We start from the raw sequence: 20957 nt of genomic DNA, 5'->3' as shown, positions 1-20957 counted from the left end.
CAAGAGTGGAGCTTATATTTATGTGTAACGCTAAACTGTAGAAACATTGACATAGAAGACATGACTATATAGCCCAGTGTGTCTGTGATTGTTGATAGGTAAGGCGATAGGGTTCGTTTTTGTGATAGGCACTGAAGGATACACTAACCAAGGCTGCCTTGCTTCAAGTGTTTTGTATACTGGATCATATGATGAGTGTTGTGGGGGGTAGAGCTTTGGTTCATGTACTTTTAACTTAAGAACAGGTCAATTCTTTGGAAGCCTTGGATTCATCATATGCTCAAGGTAGAAATCTTTTTCCCCCGGTTGTACCTTGAACATGATACATGTACTAGTATGTGCCTGGCTTTGAAACCAAATTACATGAACCGTCAAGACTGGTTTTATATCATAAACTACATGGACATAACTTCTAAAGTGCTTCTACGATTGAGATACTTGTAAAACATTACTATAAAAAAAATAACTTAGTATAAGAATCTGTTAGTTGCTATATGTAAAAATTCAGAGTTTGTTGAGCTAGAGACATTTTGTTCTGGATTCAAAGTTATCTTTTAAATCTCAAAACTGATGATTTATAATGAGAGAGTTTCTGTATTGACACTACTGCAGCCAAACATAAAGTAAGGCTTAACACAGAAGGGATCATAAATCAAGTCACAGTATTACGTGCTCGTGGTTCACACTGGAACATATGGTCACTTGAATCCTTTGTAGCAAAAGACTTGAAAAGAATCTGTGTATGTACAAATACATACATTTACCCATTAGACTTGAACCTTAAGTGTCAATTGTGGCCACTACTAATGGGTTTACAGCATAAATCTGTGAAGAAAGGCTTTTCAACCTGTTAGTGTATGCTGACAGAATACCAAATGGCAAAGTTAAAAGTGCTTGAAGTAACGTTAGACTTTCACTAACAACCAACTTTGATCTCTTTGAAGCTATGTTATCCAGGTTGTTCCCACTGTATAAACTTCATAAATGCATAATTTTCTAGTCAGACACTATGTTTAGTCTTGGAATATTCAGACTTGTATACAAGTTGTAATTCAGTTGTGTTTCAGATATTTGCTGCTACTGTGCTAGTAAATACATTTATTAAAAGTTCACAGTGGTTCAATTTTGACAGTTTTTGTGGGAACCAGATAATGGCCAGAAACTGAAATGCATTTATATTATAGCTACAAATGTATGTGCCCTTGTTTTGTGTCATCTTTCAAATACTAGATAAAGAATTTGTCACTCAGGTGTATAATTTGTCTTGTAGGCATTTTTTCCTACTAGTACATGTCTAGAGCAACCTTACTGGCCCACAAATATCCAGTGAAAGGGGTTAGAGGGAAAACCTTACATTGGCTTTATTGGCTATATCAAATCACACATTGCACAGTTCTATACTTCACTGTAAAAATAGAAAAGGCATTAAGACAAATTGGTGGTATCAAGGAGATAAATTATGCTTCTTTGAGGCCAGTGCCTGCGATATACATCATTGTCTCTTTTCTGAATAGCAGTCTATACATGTGCATTCCTGTATATGTGATATTACAAGTTATCTAGATACAATACAGAAGATTGAGTCTGTACAATATGTGGGGAGACAGGCCTGTTGTCAAGCCAACAAAACACGAATAAATCCCCTGGGGTAACAGTGTGTTCTTGATTTCTAAAAGCCACTTGATGTTGCAATTCATGATGGGCTTTTTATTGGTGGCATGATGATACTTTTACTAATTTGCACATCTCTTAAATGTAACGTTATACTGATATATGATACAAGCAAAGTCTGGTACAGGTACCACCGTACCAGTAATTCCACATGGTACCAAAACAAGTGTCCACAAGGAAAATGGAGCCTGCTTCCCCTTTTTATGGTTTAAAAAAGAGATCTACAAAATTATATTATAGATTTAGTAATGTTCTAAATTTATATAATGAAAGGTGTTTCAAAAGATGCTGCATGAATACAGTATCTTTCTCTGTAATTTATTATTGTGCCACGTAATTGTTGAAATTGTCCTGTTGCTAGACTCTCTGCGTGCTTTCCAAACAAAGACCCGAATAGCCAATATCAAAGGTAATTATGTCAATTGTTGAAGGTTCTTTAATGTAACAATACCACACCTGTAATAGTTAAACCATTAGTCTAGATGACTACACCTTAACTTGATATGTACGTACACTTCTGAAGGAAAATTTAGTCTAGAATGAATTGTATATTTTTACTATGAATGACTATACTTTAAGCTTCATGTTTGCCTTTTTTTTGTATCCAAGATTCTTAAAAAGAAGTTTTGTTAGCCATGTTATTTTTCAACCAGGCTATTTTACACAGATTCCGGTTCACCATGGTTACCAATGGTAGGAAGATAAGGTTATAAGTTACAGTCATGTAAGTTCACGAACTAACAAAGATATTACTATTTTTGACTTAAAAATGCACATTGATTCTGAAGACCTTTCAATGTAAATGCCTTTCAGATATAAGGTTTTACAGTAGGTCTGTTGCTCTGAAAAGAGTATCTCTATCTACAGGTGTCAGACGGAGGTTACGATATGCAGAGATTTCAAGTGAAAATGATATCGATGTACTCAGTATGTGTGAAATGTATTTGGGGTTGGGTCATTGGGACACTATCAACAGATAAACGCACAAAGTAAACACATCGCCATTCTGATGGACCCACTGTGTGTACTGTACATCTGTACAGGTAACTCACAGGTAAACACTAAACAAACACAGGGCTGGTGCAGGGGGTGGTGGAGGTAGGATTCAGTTACCTGTGTGTACATGTTGACAACATTGTAGAGATAACAGCCTTTTCTGTTTGTACCTGATATGGCTGTCTAGTACGGACGTAATTCCTCAGACATGTTACCATTCTACTCAAAGATATTGCAATATAGCTTCTGATAAAAGTAAGAGAAAATGTCTTGGATTTAGCAAACTACATATAAAGCCAAATCTGACTGTTACTAATATATGGCAAATGGATGTATGATAAAGCCTAATTCCAGCCTATTTCTGTACTAAAAATGGTTCTACAAGGTCCTTTTGTAACTTGTAGAGATTACTAGTTCACAGATTTTGTACACGTGTACAAAGACTTAGACACAAACTTCTTATCCCACTACAGACGTTTAAAAGGCACTTGAAAGAATTGTCTTGGCAACCGGATGTCAACAAAAAAGTCAGGAGGTTGCTCCTTTATTCAAAGTTAACTGTGTCTATAATGAAAGAAGATGATTTTACTCCTGGGTATACAATAAGGTGTTTAAATTTCACCATAACACAGGGATGAAATTAGGAGCTTGTTGTTGCGAGAACAAATAGGGATTGGTACTTTAGATGGAAGATGGTGTTGGATTTCTCCACTTACTGCATTGACCTAATTTTTTTGATGGTGCAACAGTTTAAAAGCCAATATGTACCCCCTATAGAGGATTGACAAGAAAGGGGGAGCTTCATTTTTTTCTTCCAATGATAACGTATTTGTGCTAAATGCTTGAACTGCATCATCAATGCGTTTAGTACTAGACAGTAAAAAGCTTACCAAGTAGGGGTGGGTACCGGTACAAAACCGTTTTTTTAATCATTGGACCGGTCCAGAAAAAACAGACCTGAAAAAAATTAGGTGGACCGGATGTTGGACCTATTAGGAAATTTACATATTATATGATCAGGCATTCACACATTTTGGCGCTTGCAAGTGGAAGAAAATAACAAGACTACAAGTTAGAGTGAAGTAGTTTATAGTCATATCTACCAAGTTTCACAGTCAATCGCACAGGTGCAGTTAGCATTGTAGGATTTTAAAACACCAGTGTGATACTCCACCAAACAGATTTCTTTGTAGCGAAATGGACCATTGGTATGAGTCATCAGGTCCAGGTCCGGACCTGGACCTGATCCTCTACTGTGACCCCTATTACTAGCACTAAGTCTTTATGCCTAGAAAATTTTTTAGCAGAAAAAAATGTTCCAAGGAATTCTTTTCACTTTTGCAATACTTGCAATGTATTAGCATTGTAGAGATGAAGAAATATTTAAGACTTAAGTAAAAATTCACCACTGTAATACTTCTGTGGCTTGTGCACATTGGACTTGCAAACATCTCCAAGTGTAGCAAGTTGTTTTCACTAGTTTTGACACTAGTACTTGTTTGCCACACTTGTAAGGAATGATTGACCACTGTGCACACATTATGAACTGCCAGTACCGGAATTAGCTCCTGTGTAAGATATTTGTCTCATTCTGAGTCAACACGTGTCAATCAGCTGTCACCTGAAGTGTTTCAAGAACCTAGAATCCTATGTTTGCTTGTAGCAACATTGTAGTCTCTAAGCAGACCCTAAGGAGCCTTAGAGATACTGTAAATGCATTTACATGTAAGTTCGCTGGGATTTTATTTCGCGGTAGCGGGAAAAAGAACTTTTCACGGTGGTTTTAATTTCGCGGTAGCACCATGCACCATGTAGTTTCTTACTGCCATGGAAAAATGTTCGCGGTGGTTTTAAGTTCGCGGTGAAGCGGCCACCGCGAAAAACGCAAACATTAATCTACCGCGAAAGTTTTTGCATTTACAGTAGTATCAAAGCTGGCCAAGGAGTAAAGCCAGCCTGTTTGACTCCCTTTGGCTGGCTATAGGATACAGTATACTCCTTGGCCAGCTTTGATACTATCTTTAAGGCGCCGTAGGGTCTGCTTGGAGACTTAGTCTAAGCAACCTTGTACACTGTTATATGAGACAAAGCCTTGTACTTCGGTGTAGTAAGACCTATACAATCTGTGCTGCTTTGGTATAAGGAACACCTGTTGTAAAGTAACGATATTTGGGAACATCTGTTCTGTAATACTATTCAAACATTTCTAAAAATCAATAAGTACAGTTCTGAGTGAGTGTGTACAAACTGGACTTTGAGACTTCTTAACCCTTGGTCGATAGACTTAAGAGTAAAACTGTTGGCTTTTCAGACCTTTGTCACTATGGCAATGTTAATACACAAAAGGGAAACATTTTGTAAGTGTATCTTTTGTTGTATAGATTTTTTTGCTCATTAAAAAAGTACAAAGATAATGAAATGCACTTTATGATAGTGCTTAACTATGAAAATTTGAAACTATATTTCGTGATAAACTAACCTGTATGGGAGAATCAATCTATTTTTGCAGTTTGCACTTTTTGTAATTGGAAAACTTTCCATGTTACAAATTGTTCACTTCATCATTGTAAGAGTTTCTTTGCCAAGACCTGTTGACTGGCCTTGAATGTTCTTTTTGCTCTGTCAGTAGCTACTTGTGCCTGCTGTTTGACTGCAGCCGTTAGGCGTATGGTTGAGTTACATAATTGTAAAGCAGGAGTCCAGTGATGAGCCGTATCCAGTGTTTGTGTTTGGGTTGGTCGACGTGAGTAAACCTATTAGCGGCTACACATTGTCATACACAACACTATAAAGGCACCCTGGAGACCTCAGTTGTTTGTACTACCTGGGTACGGTCAGGGTGACAACAAATTGTTGAACGCAGAGAAATTTTTGGCTGACCCGTTTTTGCAAAAAAGCTTCATACTGTGTCATAGTTTATTTCTGATGTTCTTTTTTTTATTATTTCCAGTCATGTTGGTAGGTTGCAGCCTTGAATAACACTGTGGTGAGGCTTCAATACAGAAGGATGTGCGTCGACAAATCTCTACAGCTGTGAGCAGGTGGTAGTGTGTTGATTCTTCTCAGGACTGAACTGCATGTAGAGGATGGCAGACTTAACTATAGAAGATGGCAGACTTAACCATTGCGTAGGCTTCATCTGATACACACCATGGATGCCATCACGGGAAAAGCGGGACTGGAGAAAACTCTCTCGGAGTTGGCGCTCGCCCAGAAGAAACAGCTGCCCCTGCGACAACAAACAGATCGTCCCCTACTGAAGTACCCCTTGAACCACACAGTGAAGGTGCATTACTCACAACTTCAGGGGCAAAAAGGAGTAAACGCCGCTCCGCCGAACGGTGTCAGCTACAGGGTTGGCTCTCTCGCCGGTACAAACGCAAACACAAACACAAAATCCTCACCAACAAAGGGGACATCAGGAAACCCTTATACAAGGCCAGTCAGTGCAAAAGATCTGGAAGACCCAACAAGTCCAGACAATAGAGGGATGAAAGCTACGAACTCTACACCAAACATGGTGACTCCAGGCAGGCCAGCTGTTATACCTATCTCTGGTGCCTTTATACGCCCCAGCAGTGCCAAAATGCAGCTACAGCCAAAACCACCAAGTCAAAAAACACAAGCTAACCGCGTGTCTCCAAGCGGTAAAGACTCATCAGCTGGAAATAGTCCTAGAACATCGTCCCAGGGCTCTATGCCCATCAGTAGAAGGAGCTCGCAAACGGGCCAGCAATTCAACTCTGGTTCTCCAAACTCAAAGGGCAACTCCAGACGAAACTCTAACACATCTCTTGTTAGTTCTGGTCTACAAAGCTCCAATTCTCCTTCTATCAAGGAGAACCAAAGTCAGTCCAATAGGACATCGCCCTTATCCAACAAGTCTTCCAGTACTGGAACTTCACCACAAGGAAGGGTACAAGATTCTAGTGTAAACAATGGTGCCTCCTCTATGTCCAATGCTGCTAATGCAAGGAGGAGGTTATATTCTGATCCCTCTCCAGCAACCAAAAACAAGATGGACACAAACCCCATCCCACAGAAAAACTTCATCCTAGCTAATCTCAATGCTGTCAGAAGTAGAACAACATTCAGCAAAGACAATACTAGTGCTAGTATCACAGCAAATACCAAGCCACCACTGCCACCCAATGGTAAACCAAAGGTTAGTCCAAACGCTGCCGTTTTGAAGAACAAACCAGTAAACTCCAGTGCTGCTAACGTGAAAACAACTGGAGTAGAAACGAAGACTACCAAACCTAACATTGTGAGAAAGCAAAGCTCAGGGACCATTGGAGTGAAGGGAGAGGGCTCACAGCCAAGCAGTGTGAACAGTTCACCAAGGGCTAAGATTGCACCAAACTCACAGCTGAATTCAAAACAAGACAAGGCACCATTTGGGAAAAGTTTGCAAGGAGGCAAGACATCAGGGACTAAGAATGTGGAGAGGTGGGTAGAGTACAGTTTCTAGTTAGGCGTTTCCTAACCTTAAAGAGAAATGATGCATAGTCTTTGATGAACACTATGTTAGTTTGTTACATATTTCGCACACTAAAAATGAAAACTGTTTCACACTTTTTCATCCTCGTTGATTTACAGAGATTTTGGGGATGGTGCAGTCTCTGCACCTAGGAAGGAGGTGGAGCCAGTGACCTTTGACCCTGATGACATGGATGATGAGTGGAGTGATGTGGAGGAGGGGGAGGAAAATGAGGACTCCATCTATGAGGACCCAGAAGGGTAAGTGTTATATCTGTTTGTCGTGACAAATCCAGTAAAGTGTCACCAAAAAAAATCCTATTGGTATCATATACTCAGTCTATATTCATATAGTATATTAAATGCAACATTTATACTTTTTGAAGATGGCGACTCTCTACATGCTCCCTAGGTCACGAACTGTACTCCTCAGCCAGCTACTAGTAACTCTGGCGTGTTATCTGTGTATTTTGGCCAATTTCTACTCTTTTTCCAGTGACCAGTGGAGCCTGGTAGAGGCTACAATTGCTTGTAGACTTGTGTGGTTCTGAAGTGTAAATGTTAGATGAACTAATGCTGTCTCTTGGATGTATATGCCAAGAGTTTGAAGATGGAAACAGTAAGTTAAGTTTCATGAGAGGAGCATAAGTGATCAAAATGTTTGATATTCTTGTTTGAGAGGGTAGCAGTTCTTTGACAACAGTTGACAAACTAATTATAGATTTTACTATCTCTAATATGAATGACCAAAAGTCTATTGGACATATCTTTAAAGAAAGTCAAATCGCACAGGCCTCACAAAAACCACCTATATTACATTGTCTAACAGAACGATTGTTGTTTTCCCCAGGGAGCGGTTGCCAGGTGATGGGTGTTCTACAGAAGTGGACGATGAAGAGGACATGATCGATGACATCAACGATGATGTTGGGTCAGACGATGGTAAGTAGCCATAGCAACCCCGTGCCACACCCATGAAATATGGTTTGGTACCAGAAAAGTCTATACTAATGATGATGTGTTACCAAGGTGATTTCTTGCCATTTAATGATGTCTTAAAGATGAAATGGAAGTTTCTGATATATAGGTTATTATGATATTGATTTACTGAAATCTATAACTTCAAGACAGCCCTATCTGTACTAAAGGGTTTATTTCTCTGTATATACCACATGCTTAGATGCCAGGAAAGATACTGGTAGGTTGTCACAACTTTAAGACTTTTTAAACTTTTGTTACAAAATTTTCAAAGACATTGTAAATTGCTGTATATACATATTACAGGCTTGTTAAGTAACAATTGCTCAACACTGTGATACCAAAATGGTCTTGAGGCATTGCCGGTGTCTACTCTACTGTTTGATATCAGCTGTTATAAGCATACTGATAATTCAGCACCAGGGACAGGCATAGTTGTACAGCGTAAATATCTTCAAGTCGTAATGCTTAAGAGATATTAAGGCACATAGTATTTGAAGGCAATTTTACAACTTGATGAAAATTGGATATTGTTTTTACTTTCGGACATTTTGAGGGACAACTATCACTAGCAGAACAAACTGACACGATTCTCACTTTGACAAAACTAGGATGTCTCTTATGTTCATTCTCCTACGCAGAGGGACCACAGTCGTGTCAAAACTCTTTGTGTTTACCTCTGCTATCTTGTGCACTCAGACCAGTTAGGGAGCGCCCTACTTATAAATATTAATGAGCTTGCCCTTATATGGGCAGTCAGCAGTTGGGGATCGGACGTAGGAGGATGGAGCCATGTAATACGTAACGTGATTGGCTGATAGCTTCCCAGCGGCCTTTGCGAGACAGCTTGCGACAACAAAAAGCCCAAGAAAAGCCTATACAGCTTGTTTGTTGTGGCGACAATCATAATAACCACTGATAGGGCATGAGATAGCAGGGCCCCATAGGCTAATGCCGTTGGGGACCGGGCGTTAGGTTGATGCTTACGTTTTGTACATTCCTTACAGATGACGTGCTGTCAGTCTCCAGCTCTGCCTCCCAGCTGTCGCTGGTGGAGCGTACTGCCTCGGCCCGCCCGGCGCTTGTCGGGGAGGAGAACAAACAGGGTCACCTGGGAGGGTCGGACGCTGACAGACTCGCCCTGCTCACCAGGTGATCAGTGACTTTCATTCCTTTTGTACTATTTATGGGGAAATCATATACATTTGTACACTTCTATACTGGCAGTATATAGTAGAGTGGAATCATTCCTCAGCTAACCGACATCTAATTCACCACAGTCATCCCTCAGTAAGACATTTTGAGCCACATAGTTCAAGTTTCTGAACCTTTATTCAGCCTGCCAAATCGATCTTGTTGCGCACGACTTCTTCAGTGGCTAGAGGCTTAGTGGCTGACAGGCTGAACAAAACTCAATTTTTGTGGCTCCAGATGTCTTGCTGAGGGACGTGCAAGATGTCAGTAGCTTGAGGAATGATCATGAGTCCACTCTGCTATACACTTCTATAGTGGCAGTTATAGTTTGCTATGGTCTCTTACCAGAGTTTGACCTTCTATCCTTCCTAAACAGGTCGTCCTACAGAACTACATCTGCAGAGGGAGCATTGGAGATGAAACCTCCTCTCATAGCCAGTCTGTTCTCCAATGTCTCACCTGTCATCTACTTTGGCACGGATGCAGAGAAGAGTGAGTCAAAACTCTCCTTCAATTTTTTATTTTTCACATACAGAAGCTTGCAAAGTTTTTATATAATTGTGTTTATACTCGAATATCTTACCTATTACTATACAAGCACACATACCTACATGTGGATGCAAAGGGAATATCATGCAATACATTCATTTTTTAAATGTTGGTCTCACATGGCAGTTTGTCTTACCATCTCCTTTTCTGCAGTTGCACCACTGCCGTATGAGACCAGGAAGCTGCTGAAGTGGAGACTGAGCACGATCACTCCTATTGTTGTGAAGAATGTCCTCGGCAGGTCGCACTTCAAACTAACCAAAAGTACGTCAAGACACCCATGTCATAATTACTGATCTCTTACTGACAAACTACTGACCAATGTGCATATAGACTACTGTAGGGTTTAGGCAGATTAGGTGCTTCAAGCCATACTGTACTCCAGAGGAGAGTGTTATTTTCTAAAAGACCACATCCAGCAGGTTAATGCTCTATAATGCAACTGCTCCCTTTTCCAAGTTCAATATCACCTGGCTGATACAATTACGCTTTGGAATTCAGAAATACACTGTAAATGCAGAAATGTTCGCGGTGGATTAATGTTCGCGGTTTTCGCGGTGACCACTTCACCGCAAATTTAAAACCATCGCGAACATTTTTCTATCATGGTATGAGACTGCAGTCTATGGTGTTACCGCGAAATTAAAACCACCGCGAAAAGTCCTTTTTCCCGCTACCGCAAAATTAAATTCCCGCGAACTTAAATGCATTTACAGTATTACCAGCAGAACCAGAACACTCTCCTCTGTAGTACAATATGGCTTCAAAGACAACAGACAAATACATTCAGCTATGGTAATTAGGTAACCATCATCAGTCAGTCTGCCTACAAGTTATTCATAAATCATAGTTGAAATCTTTTTAAACCTTAATGGGTAGAACAGACATGTTTTCAGCCATTTGACTTAAACTTTAAAGCCAGAAAAGTGGTATAGAGGAGGTGGGTGATGCTAGCTGTACAGTAAACTAGTGCATCATCAGAGATTACTTCAGAGATGTACCGCTTCTTATGCTTTGTCTCAAATGTTTTCATTGCTTTCCCCCCAACCAAGGTAAAAGTAAGTAAAACCTGACAGTGCATAGGCATCCGTACCACATTTGACTAGTTTTAGAATAGATAGAAGAATTAACCCATCTTTGTAGACACCACATGTAAGCTCACTTTAGCCAGTTGGTTGAAAATTCTTTAGCTTGTAGCTTTCAATATTGTACATATACTAGGTCCATAGGCATCCGTACCACATTTGACTAGTTTTAGAATAGATAGAAGAATTAACCCATCTTTGTAGACACCACATGTAAGCTCACTTTAGCCAGTTGGTTGAAAATTCTTTAGCTTGTAGCTTTCAATATTGTACATATACTAGGTCCATAGGCATCCGTACCACATTTGACTAGTTTTAGAATAGATAGAAGAATTAACCCATCTTTGTAGACACCACATGTAAGCTCACTTTAGCCAGTTGGTTGAAAATTCTTTAGCTTGTAGCTTTCAATATTGTACATATACTAGGTACACATTTAGGAGAAATTCAGCACATTCTAATGTGGTTACAAACGACATTACTTAATAGTGCGGTGAAGTTTTCACCAGCTGAATCCCTGTCAGTTGCTTCGTACATTCCACTGGGTTCTCTTTTTTCCTGCATAAAAGAATGACATGTTTTTGTTGAATTTTGCATTGCTTGTAATTTAAAACCAATGACTATTTTGTTTGTTTGTTACAGAGGGAAATGACTGGCTGGGATACTGGGGCAAACATATGAAGTCTAACGGATTCCGGAGTGTTCGAGAATTCCAAAAGGTCAGAATCAGTGTTTTCCGTATTATGAGATACAGCATAACAGAAACAGTGTCTCAAGGTTTCTGACATCTAAAACTGATGGTTTGTTCATTCAATCATAATCAATTTCAGAATATAAACTTGCAACTATACAATGAATCAATGTGTAAGAACAAGGCAATATGATATCAATAGCACAATTGTTATGTACTTCATTTGACCTTGAAACCAATCCTTCACCTTCAGGTAAACCACTTCCCCGGGACGTTCCAAATCGGACGCAAGGACCGACTGTGGCGGAATCTGTCCCGCATGCAGGTGCATTATGGGAAGAAGGATTTCAACTTCTTCCCGTTGACCTTTGTGCTGCCCTCTGACTTCAAACAGCTGAAGAGGACATGGGAAGATGGCGGCACCAAGCAGAAGTGGATCATCAAGCCGGTGAGTTCGGAAGCTGATACTTAGTGTTTTGTATGTCTATGTACATGTATATGATCTAGTAAGTGATTTTGATGTTACTGTATTACTTCTGGGCTATAGCATTTTCTGCTTTTCTTTTTTCTAGCCTGCGTCAGCTAGAGGTATTGGTATCAAAGTAATCCACAAGTGGAACCAGGTTCCTAGGAAAAGGCCAGTCATTGTGCAGAGGTAAGAGAAAACTGAAAGAAAGCACGAATATTTAGCCTTTATATAGATTCTACTACTCAACACCTAGTCTATTACTAAGTTGGGGAAGTTTTTTGCTGTTGAATGTTAAGCAAATTTGTGAATATACAACCCAGTTGTTTAAATGTGTTCAAACAATAGTAAGAGCTGGGTACTAATTTCACGAGAGTACCTTTAGGTACTACGTTTTAAATGCTAAAAGCATCTTGCTAACTGTCTCTTTACCTTTTCAGATACTTGTCCCGTCCCTACCTCATCAATGGCAGTAAGTTTGACCTGCGGTTGTACGTGTATGTGACCTCATACGACCCCCTCCGTGTGTACCTGTTCCAAGACGGGCTCGTGAGATTCGCTACCTGCAAGTATGTGTCACTCCGTTCGCCAGCCTAGCAAAGGAAAATGTACAATAACCCGCGTTATGTGTATAAAAAATGCTGCTGAATTAAAAGGACACACATATATGTTTGGCGTGGTATAGCCCTTTTGCTAGTATGTTCATGTGTATAACATTAAAGTTACATCAAGGATATGTACAGTAAATATATACGCATACTTTTCAGTGACTTTGGTTCCTGTGCTTTTGAAACCATGGTCATGGCTTAAAGTTTGTCTTCACATAAAGAATTTCAAAGTTTTGAAATGTTATGCAGCATGGATCTCTTTGTAATAGCTGTGGTTATTTTGTCCCAGGTATTCCTTCTCCATGAAGAGCTTGTCCAACCGTTTCATGCACCTGACTAACTACAGTGTGAACAAACGGAACGCTGAGTTCACGCCAAACAGCGACAAGGACAGATGTGAGGGACACAAGTGGTGAGAAAAATCATTATATGAAAAATATGTGGAATTTTGAAATAAAATCCTCTAGGATATAATGTGTACTTATGATCAGTATTTGAACTTGGAGATATTCAGAATCCTAAATTTTATATGTCTTGAAATATTGTAAGATGTTAAATGATATGACCTGTATCATAAGAAAAACTTTCATATGAAAAATATGTGGACCACTCGACCACAAGGTACCTGCAGTTTGCATCCTGGTCACTACATGTCTCTTGTGTTTGTTCCAGGGGTCTTCAGGCCCTGTGGAGATACCTGCAGCGGGGAGGCATCAACACTGACCATATATGGGAGCAGATCAAGGATCTAGTCATCAAAACAATCATCTGGTAAGACTGCTTAATTGATAGAATCATGAGTGTTTGAAAAATTGCACAGTAAATGATTTTCCTTTTCATAATATAGTTGTGAGTAGGGGTGGGTACTGGTACAGAAAATTCAGGTCCAACGCTAACTGCACCTGCACGATTGGCTGTAAAACTTGGTAGAAATTACAATAAACTCTACTTTACTTCACTCTTGTTATTATCTTCCACCTGCAAGCGCCAAAACGTGTGAATGTCTGATAAATAATCTGTTAATTTTCTAATTGGTCCAACATCCGGTCCACCTATTTCTTTCAGGTCCGGTTTTTCTGGACTGGTCCAATAAGAAAAACGGTTTTGTACCGGTACACTGTACTGATACCCAGGTCTAGTTGTGAGCTTTCAGTATACATGTATTTTGTCCTAACTTTTATTTTTTGTTTCCCAAAGTTGTGAATCTGCAGTAAACAGTCTGGTGAAAGCCAACGTGCGGCGGCGCTACTGTGTGAACGAACTGTTCGGCTTCGACATCATGCTGGACTCAGACCTGAAGCCTTGGATTTTAGAGGTCAACATCTCCCCAAGGTTAGTGATTTATTTCATCTTTAACATGCTGTTGAAGACTTCATAACTTCCAGATATCAATTCTACTTGTCTTATCCAATATAGAGTAGGTAGGGTGTTTGTGGGAGGTCGTAAGTTCAATCCCAGCCGTGTCATACTTTAAAAATGGTACATGCTGCTTTGTCTGAGGAAGAGTAATGGTAGTTAAACACACATCACTACCAGACTAGCCCCCTGCTATAGTGGCCTTCATGATTGTGTGGCCCAAGGGCTACAGAAATGGAGATGGGCACCACCAATAAGCATCTGTTACAGATGTATGAGCAACTATAGTTTTTGTAATGCAATATTGCACAATTGAAAGTCAAAGAAGCTAGTTTAGAATTTCCTGTCAACTAATATTATTATTGGAGTACTAGTAGTTAAACTGTAATATCCAACACAAATAATGGACTCACCCAAATTTTCGACTGAACAGATCCTGTCTTTGTTAAGGAATGAAGATTTGGGTGAGTCCAATTTTGTGTTAGATTTAACTAATTTAACTAGTTTAACCAGTTTAACTAGTCCAATAATGACTTCTACCAACACAGATGAACTTTGAAGTTAAAACTAATATTATTGTTTTGTTTTGTTTTGTGATTCCCAGTCTCCACTCCAACTCACCGCTGGATGTGAACATCAAAGGTCAGATGATCCGCGACCTGATGAACCTGGCGGGATTCCAGATTCCTGACAAGACGGTCGTCATGGCAGCAAACAACGTCAACGCTTCCCAGACCTTCAGCACGGACAAACGCCACCAGAGCACGGACCTCGCGCCAGACGAGAAGGCCAAACACGCTTTCTTTGTGCAGAAGTACATTGATGAGGTAATACCAGAAACCATTATTGTGATGAGAAAATCTTGACAATTCTCCAATGATTTTGTAAAGGGAGTTGTTGTGTTTTGATAGAAGGAGGAGGAAGACATTTGGAGTTTATCAGATGTAATGAATCAAATGAAAATCATGTTTACAGGGGGAAACATGGCATTGCAAACAAAATGGGTAGCAGTTGTAGAAACTTTTTATTGATTCGCATAATGTGGCAATGATGGTGCAAGACTGTGTGATACTGCGTTTCCTTATGACTTACTTGATGATGTCATATGCAAAGTCATGATCATATTGATGGTTAATGAATATACAGATTAGGACATATTGGATTATCCCTTTGACTGGATCTTTTATTGATTCATGTATACAACTAGTAATGTATACATTATTGCAAATCAGGGGTATCTAAAAAATTTTCCGTCCCATTCATTGTTTGGGATCATATGTTGTTAATTTTTGTTGTTAAATCATCTTAAGCTTCCGAAAATACATTTTTTGGTAATGTCAGATTCTTGTCCATTACAAGCAGCAAATTTCCATCCCAGGATGGAAGGACGGGTACTGGATACATATGTAGCAAACACAATCAGTCAAACAGATTTACTGACATCAGGGCTCGAAATACCCACTTGCCCACTTGAAAATGCAACCTCATTTTGCTTGGCGCAACTTAATTTTAAACCCAGGTTGCACACTGCTCAACCTGAAATTTTGCAGTTCGACTTGGAGCACTGCTTTTCCCCCACCTACGTGGATAAGCTTTGGTATTAATTTTTTGATAACATAAACATATTACATAGTTACATATAACTGGAGGAAAAGATAATGGATAAGTAGCTGATTAACTTGAAAGTGGGACAACCTGAAATGTTGATGGCGCAACCTGGCTTTTGACTCAGGTTGCCACTTGGACAACCTGGCTGAAAAAAGTATTTCGAGCACTGGACATGCAATTGGCTATCTTTATTCCAGCAACTGCGGATGACCATCACGGACACTCTGACCCCTGATGACGTCCGCATGCTGATTGAGACCGAAGACGAGTTCAACCGGCGCGGGATGTACGAGCGCATCTTTCCCTCCCCCACCTCCAACAAGTACCACCGCTTCTTCGAGCAGCCCAGGTACTACAACATCCTGATGGACGAATGGGTGCGCAGGTACCATCGCCAGCACTCCAGAGGTGAGGATTGCATTGTTGATTCTGATTGGCCTTCTGGAATGCATGAAGATGAATACACTTTCAAAAGGGTACAATGAAAACTTAGAAGTTATCTATAGATCCACCTAAAAAGTTGTCATATAAATGGCCAAATGGTCCTTATGTCCTTATGTAGAGGTTTAGATGGTCACTTGTATCTAGGTATGAGGGTGCATGTACATGTAACAGAGATGTTGTGCAGTTTGGCCATTGCAATCCCTTCATAGAATGTCTTGCTTTGTTAGCTAAATGTTTCTTCCCCTCGTATTTAATTCAGGAATAGGGATGCTAGATGCCTTCTGTCAGCATAGCCTGCACGTTGGCACGACAACAAACCCCGCCCACCAGTGGGCCCCGCCCAAGTTTGTACGCATCTCTCGGGACCAGAGATCTATCAGTGCCCCATTGACTCATGGGTAAGCAGAAGTCATATTTTTTATAGTACACTCAATGATTTAGACCTGCCAGATTTATGATAAACTGAAATAAGATCTGACAATTTTTTTCCCTCAGAATATAGAGAATCTGATATCGTTTTAGGTTAATTTGTTTGTTTCATGTGTGTGCAAGTTTGTTCAAAATCAAAAGCTGCTTCTCGTGGAATGTACCTACACAATGTCATGTTCTCAAATGCAGTCCATGCATATATTTGTAAGTCACTAATAGATGGTTAAATTTTTTCTTGTATACGCACAGTGCAATGGCAGGGCTACCGAGAATCAAAAAGAAGGGTCACAAAGGGTCAAAGGGCAACAAGAAGCCCGCCCCCTCCTCCGGTACGGTGGCTTCCCTCTCCATGACCAAGATCTCCCTGCAGGACAAACCACTCGATGAGGGGGACGAGCGCAGTGCCTCGGCCACAAGTTGACAATTACCAGTCCTACCTCCCCTCCAGGTGACTACCTAACCACCCCTACTTTTAAGTGGGACCTTCCTGTTAATAAATAAATCAAGTTTATTGCAAATTCTTGCCCGTGGGCTAATTGCAGTTAACATAAAAGATTCAAACAGTGTAAGATACAAAATCACAAGTGTCTACTCTAGTCTAAAACCAGTAAAAGCTAACTCTAGATCCTGGGTTATTGGGTTCGACTCCTTTTTCGAAGACAGTGGAAGACGAAAGATCCCACCTCTATTCAGCTGGGTATCCAAACCTATTATAGCTGCCAAATCTCTTTCGTCCTCTTTTGCAATATTTTGACTTGGCAGCTATAGTAGGTTTGATATTAGGCCACTCACCATTCTTAGGGAGTCCTTCACCTGTTCTAAAGCACATCACATAGAAGCACAGAGATTTTCATGTACACCACAAGATTTGAAAAAATTGAACGAGAGATTGTATAGATGAACACCTTCAGTGTTATCAGATTTACGATAGCCGTGCAGTACAAATTATTGATCACGATGCCACAGACTGTTCTATAGGGTAGGATCTTTATGCCATTTCATTGCCATGTTACACACAAACTAAATGTCAGTGCTACCACTACTACTATCCAGTATTTGATCATACTGCTGCTGCTGGCACAGGTAGGCAGCAGTAGGCTAGTCCAGGGTTGTAGCTAGCACCCGTCCTTCCGTCCTTTGAAGGAATTTCGCAGCTGGGGACAGAAAAAAGTTTTGCCCATTCCGTCCTCTGTGATTGACAAAAATCTCTAAGTTAAGTCAGTAAAGGTATAAAAAACTGTCTTCTTGCATAATTTTTCACCAACACAGATGAACAGCTTAGTCTACCAGCAAAATCTACACCTCAAAATGCAGGAAATGGGGTTTTAAAGGGTCTAGATTTCAAAATTTGCCGCCAGATCCCCTTAGGAACGTCATGCCTTTGGCTCGACGTCTTGTTCTTTCGGATGCAAAATTGAGGGGACGGAAAATGATTTCAGGCTGGCTACAACCCTGGGCTAGTCTTCACACCACATTTCCAAGCGGCTCTGTCAAGCGGGTTCATCCTAGTTAGACCACACATTTTAGCAGTGCTACTATTAGTTTTGTTTGTCAAAGGCCTGTACTAGTGATGAGCTAACAGTATGTTTTATCCTGTGTAGGATCTGACAGGTCCGCCTGCACCAGTCTTCCAGAAGAAAGTGAAGAAGAGGCTCATGCCTGCTCATCAGCTGGGCAGCATCCTTGAACCAAAGACTCTGTGCTTCCAACACAGCTGTGACTGCTGCCTGTGAAGCAAAGACCACTAGAAAACTGGTGCTATTCACGATAGGGATACAACAGTGTTGTTCTATGGATGTAGCTATACACTATAGAAATATGCAATGCCATGCCATAGAACAAGATGTTGAGTATCCTTTTAATTTGTTGACGGAAACCCAAGCCCACTACTTGCTGTAAGACTGATACTAATTTTTTTTTTTCTTGACAACCATTTTTATTTCTTTAGTTTAGAACACTGTCATATTTATAATAAGACACCTATATCTACTGTGATCCAGAATTTACCAACATTCCATGTTAATTTTTTTTTTAAACCAAACCTGCTTCCTACTGATTAGCTAATGTCAGGAAGTTATTTTTAAATTTACTTTATATGATTTACATATACAAGATAATGTAGATGAAACATGTATTCAGTTTTTCTTCAGAATACTTTCACTTGTACTAATGGAAGCAAGTGGTAGCATCTTACTTAATCAAAATATATAGAGAAATTTTCTCTCATTATACATGATGTATAAGCAAATAAAATTTCTGGATCATGTAATTTAATTTTTGTTCACTTTCACCTATGCCATATCAGCGTTTACATACCATATGTACAGTCATTTGGCTTGTAAAAGTCACAATCCTTGCAGTACTTGTAGTAGGGACAAACCATTACTGGACCCTGCAGATTCTAGAGGAGAGGTAGGACAGATATCAGGAGGGGAGATTCAGTAATACCCTAGGAAATAGGCAAAGGGTAGGAAGTAACTAAACGTGGCAATCACAAATTTTCAAGACAAATAATGTGAAAGATCTCTGCCAAGATGTGACAAACATCATGACACAAAATACCATTTTTCTTTCAAACCACTGAGTATATTTACAATTATAAAAGCATTGATACAGCAATCAAATGTATGTGTTTTCAGGCCACACTTTTGCCATGAATCTTGTTTCTTGGGTATTAATCTAAGTGGATATTTGCTCATCTTGGTAGGGATTTTCCCAACCCATGCTGTAAGACTTACACCTTATCCCAACACCTCTTAGTCTTAAGAAATGGAGTCTCAGGGAAATCATACTTGGGTTTGAGGCAATATGAGAATGTAAAAAAAGCAGTGTTTTAAAGATTAATCTTTATATAGATCTTAACAACATGTTGAAATTGTAGATTAGAATATATTGTACATTTTATTGAAATAGAGCATTCTTGATGTTGAATTTTTCCCAGATATTGTAAAAATGATGTAGACAGATACCGGACCAAAAAGCACAATGCACATAGAGTATTATGTGACAACTGTTACAGTAACTGACCTGCTATCTTTGCATTAGTTGCCAAAAATGAACAACATCACTTGTGCCTTAATGTCTATTGGCTGTAGTTCCTGTAGAGTTCTAAAATTACATTATCATGTATTTAGACTTTGCTGTATGAATGAAATGATATTCATTGTTTGCTTGTTTCCCTTTGAATTTTTCAATGCTGTTCATCAGAAGATATTATGGCTGAAGCAAGTTCTAGTAGTTCTATATTAGAGATAGTATATATCTGTGTCTTGTTTCAGAAATAGTGTCACATTTTTAAGATGTTCACTTCTAACAGGTATAGTTAATGTCTCTATAATGTCTTCCAGACTCTTATTGCCACACCATCAATGTCTTAAGGAATGCCATTTCTTCCACTGTATCCTCTGTGGTTAAATTCAGACAAAGAATCTTTGGGCTACACTGATCATCAATATTCTCTTGTCAAGGTACAATCGCTAATTAACTTCTTTGCATGTCAGAAAATTGTTGGAATGTTTGAGATGTGGGAAAAATTCTGTTGCAAAAAAGTTAACTTTCATTCCCCGTGGGAAAATGGTTCTATCTGTCTCTGTGTTTTATACAGAGAGCTATGTGTGATTTAATATTGTTTACTGTGGTAAACAGCTTTTAATGTTATTAATAAGCAAATATACTTCACTGACAACAATCTTATTTGAAAATCTAATAATGTAAAAACTTTGAATGAAGAATATTTACTGTACTCAACTGAGAAAAATATTATTCTGACTTGTAATGTTTCCTTTCTGTATTGTTTTGCACTGGTTTTCTGTTTGAAGTTGAGTGCAATGTTGTTTGTTTTGTGAAATGGTTAAAGTTTGAGACGAAGATGGTGCTATTTGAACAGTAACCAACATTTATTAATGTTTGAGTATAGACTTTCTGCATGTTTTTTGTTTGAAATAGAATACTGAAAATATAATTCATAGATTCCTATATGCAACACCAACAGTTTACAGTAATGGATATCTTGTGTGGAAAATTGGTAACGCTAGTTCGCCTTTATCCATTGGTTGACCTATATCCGTTGCTTTTAAAAACAAGGTACTTGGGGATATCAAATCGACGGACTTTGGTTTCAAATTGCATTATGTCCACATACCAGTATTGATTTAAAATTACCACATGCCTAAATATCCTGTTTTAAAAAACAACGGATATAGGTCTCCCTAGCGCTCGGTCCCACGCGTTAAGCTAGCTGAATCCTCTTCAGAATTTCATGAATAGGAATATTCAAGATAACAGTAATAATTCTAGAAAATGGGTAAGACTGGTTGGAAGAAAGTTGAAGCAAATTTTATTACCAAAGTAGCTTAAAACATAGATTTGTACACTTAGTCATTACACAATGTAATAAAGCTGCC

The 20957-nt window shown here is 39.3% G+C and overlaps 1 protein-coding gene across 1 annotated transcript in view; it reads left to right on the top strand.

Annotated features, from left to right (window-relative positions):
- LOC118424100 (tubulin polyglutamylase TTLL4-like) overlaps nt 1-20434 on the top strand; it is a 21023-nt gene extending 589 nt beyond the window's left edge. The window contains exons 2-19 of the mRNA XM_035832591.1: nt 5618-7116; nt 7267-7407; nt 7997-8088; nt 9132-9276; nt 9695-9810; nt 10021-10131; nt 11595-11671; nt 11897-12091; nt 12216-12298; nt 12550-12678; nt 13007-13129; nt 13390-13488; nt 13915-14049; nt 14678-14900; nt 15879-16089; nt 16385-16523; nt 16804-17002; nt 18156-20434. Coding sequence (XP_035688484.1) covers nt 5819-7116; nt 7267-7407; nt 7997-8088; nt 9132-9276; nt 9695-9810; nt 10021-10131; nt 11595-11671; nt 11897-12091; nt 12216-12298; nt 12550-12678; nt 13007-13129; nt 13390-13488; nt 13915-14049; nt 14678-14900; nt 15879-16089; nt 16385-16523; nt 16804-16975 — 3489 coding nt within the window. The 5' untranslated portion in view covers nt 5618-5818 and the 3' untranslated portion in view covers nt 16976-17002; nt 18156-20434. The remainder of the gene's footprint in view (nt 1-5617; nt 7117-7266; nt 7408-7996; nt 8089-9131; nt 9277-9694; nt 9811-10020; nt 10132-11594; nt 11672-11896; nt 12092-12215; nt 12299-12549; nt 12679-13006; nt 13130-13389; nt 13489-13914; nt 14050-14677; nt 14901-15878; nt 16090-16384; nt 16524-16803; nt 17003-18155) is intronic.
- The last annotated feature ends 523 nt before the right edge of the window (nt 20435-20957 follow it).

This window comes from Branchiostoma floridae, chromosome 10, assembly GCF_000003815.2.
Source record: "Branchiostoma floridae strain S238N-H82 chromosome 10, Bfl_VNyyK, whole genome shotgun sequence".
Taxonomy (NCBI): Eukaryota; Metazoa; Chordata; class Leptocardii; order Amphioxiformes; family Branchiostomatidae; genus Branchiostoma; species Branchiostoma floridae.
Note: the sequence above shows the minus strand (reverse complement) of the source record. Positions and strands in the feature narration are given on the sequence as shown.